The sequence below is a fragment of the Pempheris klunzingeri genome, chromosome 8 (assembly GCF_042242105.1).
Source record: "Pempheris klunzingeri isolate RE-2024b chromosome 8, fPemKlu1.hap1, whole genome shotgun sequence".
Taxonomy (NCBI): domain Eukaryota; kingdom Metazoa; phylum Chordata; class Actinopteri; order Acropomatiformes; family Pempheridae; genus Pempheris; species Pempheris klunzingeri.
The window spans coordinates 1,701,300-1,709,502 of record NC_092019.1 but is presented as its reverse complement, the minus strand read 5'-3'; the positions used below and the strand labels follow the sequence as shown (position 1 = coordinate 1,709,502).

At 49.6% G+C, this 8,203-nt stretch overlaps 2 protein-coding genes across 2 annotated transcripts; one reads left to right on the top strand and one right to left on the bottom strand.

The window, feature by feature from the left end:
* The first annotated feature begins 223 nt into the window (after window positions 1-223).
* gbp (glycogen synthase kinase binding protein) lies at window positions 224-1,379 on the top strand. Its single transcript, XM_070836055.1, has one exon. The coding sequence runs from the start codon at window positions 323-325 to the stop codon at window positions 857-859; it is 537 nt and encodes a 178-aa protein (XP_070692156.1). The 5' UTR covers window positions 224-322; the 3' UTR covers window positions 860-1,379.
* Window positions 1,380-3,228: 1,849 nt separating this feature from the next.
* Window positions 3,229-7,835, bottom strand: LOC139205054 (circumsporozoite protein-like). The gene is made up of 2 exons (XM_070835131.1): window positions 6,039-7,835; window positions 3,229-5,154 (listed from the first exon to the last, which is right to left on the bottom strand). The coding sequence occupies exon 1, from the start codon at window positions 7,453-7,455 to the stop codon at window positions 6,175-6,177; it is 1,281 nt and encodes a 426-aa protein (XP_070691232.1). The 5' UTR covers window positions 7,456-7,835; the 3' UTR covers window positions 3,229-5,154; window positions 6,039-6,174.
* Window positions 7,836-8,203: the final 368 nt, after the last annotated feature.

Sequence of the window (8,203 nt, the reverse complement as noted above, 5' to 3'; positions counted from 1 at the left end):
CCATACAAAAGCGTTATAGTTCGTATGTTGAGTTGTAAAACAGTAAATAAATGTGTAAAGTTATAAAATGCTAGGCTGGTTATTTACTGCATGGATTTTGTATGAAAGAGTAATTTATTTTGGTTTATTATACACCCCTCCCCCTAGCGGGGAACATGGTACGGTCCGGAACACGTCACCCATTGTTTACAAATGAACGGGGGTTGTTGGTTACTGCCGAGCGGCGTGGTGAGAGCGAGGAGCAGCCCGGCGGCTCTCAGCCAGACCCACACCGACACACGCTGAAAAACACACCCAGAGACCCGACGACACTTCGGCCAGGATGCCCTGTCGGAAGGAGAACTACATCTTCCTGGAGCAGTCCGTCACCGTCGGCTCCAAAGAGGTGGACGCGCTGGTGACGAAGATCGGCGAGGCGCTGCAGCTCCACAACAACAGCGGCGGCCACCAGAAGACGGTGTCCGTGTCCATGTCCTGCCTGCACGGGCTCACCGGCGGAGGCGGAGGCGGCGGCGGCGGCAGCGGCGGGGTCAAACCGGCGGCCATCATCGGCGGCAGCTCGGGAGCTCCGGCGCAGAAGCGCAACGGCTGCTGCATGCGGCTCCGGAGCCGGGGACACCGGGGCGGCAGCAGGGCTAGCCCGTACAGCATCCCCGGGTCTAACGGCGACCAGGACTGGGACCAAATCAAACCGTGGAACAAAAAGAGGATCACCGTGGAGGAGGACGATCCGCACCGGTTGCTGCAGGAGTTAATTTTATCGGGGAACCTGATTAAAGAGGCCGTGAGGAGGCTGCAGTTCTCCGCCGCAGACTGTGGAGATTTCCCCAAGGCGGCGGCGGACAATGTGCCCTGCTGATACCGTGACGGGCGCCCCGGGGACCGGGTTTCCGCCGCAGCATCCACCCACAGCCCTGGATGGACACAAACATTGAGACTATTTAGAGTTAAATTCCCCGGGACTGGTAGCTATGTTTTCTAATTTCACCTATTTTCATCGATTTGTCTGTAACGTTTGTTACGCTACGTTGGCTAGCAGTTAGCCTAGCTAGCAGTTAGCCTAGCTAGCTGCTAGCCGCCCGGCTAATGAGCCGTGTTGTTTATGTTTGAATGTCTCCGTGTGGGTCAGCTGTTCGGGGGTGCAGCGGAGCTCTGAGCCGCCTAAGGCTCGCTCCTACCGAGCTTTTTATCAGCCACACATGGTTTTCCTCACGTCCCTCCGTGGCTAGCGCTAGCCTGCTGTGGTGTGTGTTGACACCACTCGGAGTGTTTGTTAGTGTGTGTGAGTGAACATGGAGTCCTGAACAATGGGGGCTGGCAGGAAGTCCTCTCTTATTCATTTCTTCTGTACCACTGCATCCCGGGGTTTGTTCGTGTGTTTGGGGAGGGAGGGGGGAGGGTCTGCTCGTGGTTAGCCATTCCCTGCTTTGGCAGACCGTTATAATGGGGGCTGGGGGGGTAGTTGTCCATTTTGTTTACAATGTAATGCTGGGTGTGAGGAGCCGCTGCACGGAGAGAAGGAAGGAAGAGCCCCCCCCCGTGTTTCCCTCTTCACATCCAGCAGGTTGTCCTCTACCCACCTGAGCCTCAGCTGTCTGTGGGGGGGGGCTGGATGGTGCTACAGGACAACACCTCCACCTGCTGAGCGGCTCCACGTCTCCCCGCCAGGTGTGTTTGTCACAGGGGGGTATCATCCATGTGGGGGGGGGGGGGACATGCCCTCTTCCCCTCTTTCCACAAGGCTTTGGGAGATGTGGAGCTGCCTGTTTGCCATGCTTGGTTTTGGGGGGGGGGGGGGGTCGGCCGTCACATGACAACACTTCTGTGGTGCTTTCACCTGGAGCTCTGTTTGGTTTCTTTTTTTTATTGTTTCATTTGTTTCTTCTCTGTGTAAAGAAAAATCACCACGACCTGCTTCGTACCGAAGCATCTGATAATGTTCCTGAGTATTCAGGGCCTTTTTTTTGTTGTTGTTGTCTTAATAAACTCATTTTTGTTTTTCCAAACCTCCTGTACAGTTCTTATTGGATGGAGACTGTGTGTGTCCCTGTGTGTGTGTGTGTCCCTGTGTGTGTGTGTGTGTGTGTGTGTGTGTGTGTGTGTCCCTGTGAGTGTGTGTGTGTGTGTGTCCCTGTGAGTGTGTGTGTGTGTGTGTGTGTGTCCCTGTGAGTGTGCACAACGTGGTCTTGAAGGACACATGGTCATTATCGGCCTATAAATACCCCCCCACCCCCCCCTGCTGGATCACAGCAGGCAGGCATGACACCAGCGGTGGAAAACATGTTTTGCTCCGGCTGAGTCAAGGTCCCACACACCGTTTACAGCGGCTCCCTCTGCCGTCGCTGCTCGGTTACTGACGCCGTCTGTCGTCGTCCGTCACAGAGGAGGTGGCAGGAGCAGATGGAGCTGACGGGGGCAGCTGACAACATGTTTTGGGGTCTCAGGGAGGATGTTTGACCTGCAGACGATCACGGCAACACAGATCCTCATTCACACTGAGTTCACAGGTCAAAGTCTTGCTGCTCCACAAATCAGGATTTCTTCCTTTAAATGACCTTCAAACGTCTCATTATCAGGTGTTTTACAAGTTCAGGCTTGTATTTGGAGGTCGGTTTACACGGCCACAGCTGATGGGGGGGGGGGGGGTATTATAGAATAGTGAACATTTAAAGCCACGTTAGATTGTTGTGACTTTAAAGCACTTTGTAGTTAAGATTTACACATTTTAGTCTCATTTTTGCTTTAAAACGTGACACAAGTCCTGAAGTGAACACACATTCAGCTCAGTTTGAAGGCCACGCTTGTATTTGCAGGTTTACACGCTCTAACGTTCAAACTGCACCTTGTTTTACTGACAGCAAACAGAAACACCGTGAGGGAAGGTGTCTCTGGCGAGGACGGGAGGAGGAACTTTCTAACACAGCAGAAACCTGATTTAACTTTTAATGACCAGTTCTTGTGATCAGGCTTCATTTAGAAAGAGCGTCGCCTACACATAAGAGGTGTTTCTGGTGAAAATGGAGAGCAGAGAGGAAATGAAGGTGAGAGGTCTTAGTTTTTAAAAACATTCAAGTCTGAGAAATGTCCTCCACAGATTTGACCGAGAGCCTGAAACCCAAAGATCTTCACTTTCCAATCATGGAAACCAGGAGATGATGGTGTTTTATCTTTCATTATCTACACTCCTCTCTTTTCCCCCTCCCAAAGACGAGCACACAGCAGATGCAGTCCAAGCAGAATTGATTTATTCATCATCAGGTATTTTTCAGCTTCAGGGTGAGAAAAGGCCAAAACAAGAAACAAAACATCTGGTGAAAAGCATCAACTAAACGTCCTAACGGATGAAAAGAAAGTCCAGGCTCTGACCTGCCTCCCCAACAACAACACAGGAGAAACAGGATGTAAAGAAAAAGGCTTCTCACCCCTACATCCACCTGCAGCTGCAATCATCACACCACAGAGTCATTACAAGTCCACTGGAGAGACACCAGGAGGCCCAGCAGGTCCAGCTGGGAGTCAGGAAGCAGAAGGACGGGAGTCGGCCATTTTAAAGTCGGCGCCGTCGGGGCCTCGGCCGATCGGCAGCCTCCACCTGCAGCTCAGGGCAGCAGCCTCAGGCAGGGAGGAAACATGATGACCTGGTCACAACAGACCTGAATCCACACGTCCAAGTCCACGACTGAACCCCCAGTTCAGCTTCAGTGTGTGAAAGCTGCGTTTGCTGCTGTGTGAATGAGGATTTAATGAGCTCTGCAGGCCGAGAGCGTCTTTCTCTCTACGGCGCTGCTGTAAAACTGTTCACATCACACTGACGCACGTATTCAGACCCTTCAGTTCTTAGATGAAGCTCCTCCGGAGGCGGCCGCAGCAGCCTGGGGGCCGTCGGCCGTTTTCAGGTCTGTCCACAGACTGTTGGACTGGGTTCAGGTCCGGACTCTGGAGGACCGGCAGAGCTCCGGCCTTAAGGTGAACCCAGCCTCCTGTCTAAAGTGTAATATCCTATGGTGTAAATATTTATTTCATTTCATCACAATCCATATATTTATATCTATATTTATATTTATATTTATATTTGCTATTTTTTGTCTTTTCTTTTGCTTTGTTTCTTTCACTGTCCCTGTTTATATTGTTGCTGCTGTAACAAGAAAATTTCCCCCTATGGGGGATAAAATAAAGAAGTCTAAAGTCTAAAGCCTGAAACACCCCAACAGCACCGTGCTTGGGCGCTGGAACGAGCAGCTGATGGTTCCTCCCAACCGAGGTCAGACGGTTCGGCCTCGGCTTCACCAGACCAGAGGTCTGAGCCCCTCACAGTCCCAGAGTCCTTTGGGTGCTTCAGGCTGTCGTGTGTCCGTGTGATCTCTGCAGCTCGGCCACGGCGTCAAAGCAAAGAGCCCAGATACGTCTGTCAGCGTGATATTTCAGGTCCAGTATTACAGGTACAAGAAGATTTGGAATTGGTCCAAAACAGATGACATCAAATGGGCCCCGAGTTTAAAAACACCAGATTTATCCTTTAATACACGTGCAGATTTTCACTTTGTCATTATGGGGTGTTGAGCACATTTAACTTGCTTTTTCATCCTCAGACACACATTTCATCATCATGTAAAACAGTTCTGGAAGTAAACCCAGAAATCAATAAAACAAACCTCAAACAAGCAAACAACAACAAAACAGAACAAACTATGAATCATCATCAATAAAAGTGATTATGACAAAGACAGTAATGAGAGGAGAGATCTGAAACATCAGGAAAACATTCTGTGCAGCTCCACAGTGACAGTAAGACGACTAAAACCAGCAGATGCAGTGAAAATAAAAGACAGTGAAGGTGAAACCAGCAGGAAACGTTCTCATCAGTGATCATGGAGTCAGATATTTGGAGCAGGTTTACTTCTTTAAACTCTTCTTAGCAGCTGTTGTTCTAATGTGTTACAGCAAACCGAGCAGGCTGCTCTGCTGCTGCTGCCGTAGTTTATCAGACAGGAAGTGAAACACAGACTGATGATGACCGACTATCATGGGAACAAAGAGGGGGAAAGATAAATGTAGTGCCTGTTTCCAGAGGACACTTGAACCCAACCTATGATAAACACACACACCTGATGGACGTCATGCAGAGTTTCACACCGACGGAAAGAAACACACATCCTGTTTCCCAAGAATTAAACCCCCAAACTACACGTCGTATCAAAGACCTGCAGGATCTTGCCGCTCACTGCTGGCGAGCTTTCAGGTTTAAACCTGAATGATTCTTGGACACCGACATGTTTCCAAGTGCATCAGTCAGATCAGCTTCTGTGTCTGAAGAGTCAGAAGCACCAGCAGCTGCTCCACCTCGGCCTCCAGGAGCAGTTATGTTTTCTTCAAACACAACATCGATGCCAAGCTTCTTCGCTTCTTCTTCAAGCTGCTCGACCATTTGATAAAAAAACACATCATCCACATTTTCTCTGGTCAGCTTCTTCCTTCCGATCAAGTGCACACATATTCTGATCTGTAAGGTTCTTTTGTTGTCATCACTCTTGGTGCGGATGTGGTAATCTTCTTTAGCCAGCTTTGACAATTCCTTTTTTCTGAGTCTCTCAAGTTTTTCTGCAGTGGGATTCTTTTTAAAGTCTTCGAATGAACGCCTCTTATCCATTGTCTCACCAAAGAAAAGTGCCAGGCAGAGGAACAGACTATTCACCAAACCTGGTGGGAGAGAGACTGAACAGAGGAGCAGCCTCCTATTTATTGAGCCACAGACTTCCAGCGTGAATCATCATCACATGATGGGATGCCCGGAAACATCTGGAGCTGATTAAGTTCGAGCCTAACGCTTCCTTCATTTTGCTGTTTGCATAAATAATCCTGACAATAATACTTTAAGTGACACATTTGACAAACTTAAGACTGAAGTGAGGTGAATTATACCAGTCTGGGTGAATACTGGACTCTGATGTGTCCATTAAAAGATGATACAAGACAGCTGCTAAGTTTGTAAGCTGTTCTGCTGCTGCCGTAGTTTTTCAGACAGGAAATACAAAACAGACTGATGGACGTCATGCAGAGTTTAACACAGACGGAAAGAAACACACATCCTGTTTCCCAAGAATTAAACCCCCAAACTACACGTTGTATCAAAGACCTGCAGGATCTCGCCGGTCACTGCTGGCGAGCTTTCAGGTTTTAATCTGAATCATCGTTGGACACCGACAAGTTTGCAAATGAATCAGCCAGAGCAGCTGCTGTGGCTCGGCCTCCTGGAGCAGTTTTGTTTTCTTCAAACACAACATTGATGCCAGGCTCCTTCACTTCTTTAAACTGCTTGATTGCTGGATTAGTTGCAGCTGCCCCACCTCGATCTCCAGCCACAGGAGAAGCTGCCCCACCTCGGTCTCCAGCCATAAGAGCAGCTGCCCCACCTCGGTCTCCAGCCACAGGAGCAGCTGCTCCACCTTGGTCTCCAGCCACAGGAGCAGTTATGTTTACTTTAAACACAACATTGATGCCAGGCTCCTTTGCTTCTTCTTTATGCTGTTTGATTGTTTGATTATTTGCAGCTGCCTTGCGTCGGCCTCCAGCCACAGGAGAAGCTGCCCTGCCTTGGTCTCCAGCCACAGGAGAATCTGCTCCGGCTAGGTCTCCAGCCACAGGAGAAGCTTCCCCGGCTCGGCCTCCAGCCACAGTAGACGCTTCCCCGGCTCGGTCTCCAGCCACAGTAGAAGCTGCCCCGGCTCGGCCTCCAGCCACAGGAGAAGCTGCCCCGGCTCGGTCTCCAGCCACAGTAGAAGCTGCCCCAGCTAGGTCTCCAGCCACAGGAGAAGCTAGCCCGGCTCGGTCTCCAGCCACAGTAGAGGCTGCCCCCGCTAGGTCTCCAGCCACAGGAGCAGCTGCCCCGCCTTGGCTTCCAGGAGCAGCTGCCATGCCTCGGCCTCCAGCCACATCAGGAGGTGTTACGCTTATTTCAAACACAACATTGATGCCAAGGTTCCTCGTTTCTTCTTCAAGCTGCTTGAGTATTTGAGTAAAAAACACATCAGCCACAGAAGCTGCCCCGGCTCGGTCTCCAGCCACAGGAGAAGGTGCCCCCACTAGGTCTCCAGCCACAGGAGCAGCTGCCCCGCCTTTGCTTCCAGGAGCAGCAGCCATGCCTCGGCCTCCAGCCACATCAGGAGGTGTTACGCTTATTTCAAACACAACATTGATGCCAAGGTTCCTCGTTTCTTCTTCATGCTGCTCGAGTATTTGAGTAAAAAACACATCAGCCACATTTTCTCTGGTCAGCCTGCCCTCTTGGATCAAGTGCTCACATATTTTAATCTGTAAGGTTCTTTTGTTGTCACCACTCGTGGTGCGGATGTCGTACTCTCTAGTCAACATTAACAATTCTTGTTTTCTGAGTCTCTCAAGTTTTTCTGCAGTCGGATTGTTCCTAAAGTCTTCGAATGAACGCCTCTTATCCAACATCTTGCCAAAGAAAAGTGCCAACCAGAGGAACAGACTACTAGCCTCTTATTTATCGAGCTACAGCTGCTCCTCCTTGTTTTGCATCTCCACCCCCTTCTGGGGTGAATCATCCTCATGTATTGGGGTGTCCTGGTTATGTCGGTCCACACGCACCTTTATGCTGTTTGCATAAATAATCCTGACAATAACACTTTAAATGACACATTCGACATTTGAAAAACTTAAGACTGAACTGAGGTGAATTCTACCAGTCTGGGTGAATACTGGACTCTGATTGGCTGCAGGGTGTCCATTAAAAGGTGATACAGGACAGCTGCTAAATTTGTAAGCTGTTCTGCTGCTGCCGTAGTTTATCAGACAGGAAATGCAAAACAGACTGATGGACGTCATGCAGAGTTTAACACAGACGGAAAGAAACACATGATCTGTTTCCCAAGAATTAAACCCCCAAACTATACGTCTTATCAAGGACCTGCAGGATCTCGCCAGTCACTGCTGGCGAGCTTTCAGGTTTTAATCTGAATCATCGTTGGACACCGACATGTTTGCAAGTGTATCAGCCAGAGCAGCTGCTGTGTCAGAAGAGTCAGAAGCACCAGAAGCTGTCCCATCTCGGCCTCTAGGAGAAGTTATGTTTACTTGAAACACAACATTGATGCCAAACTCCTTCGCTTCTCCTTCAAGCTGCTCGATCATTTGATCAAAAAACACATCAGCCACATTTTCTCTGGTCAGTGTGTCCTGTTGG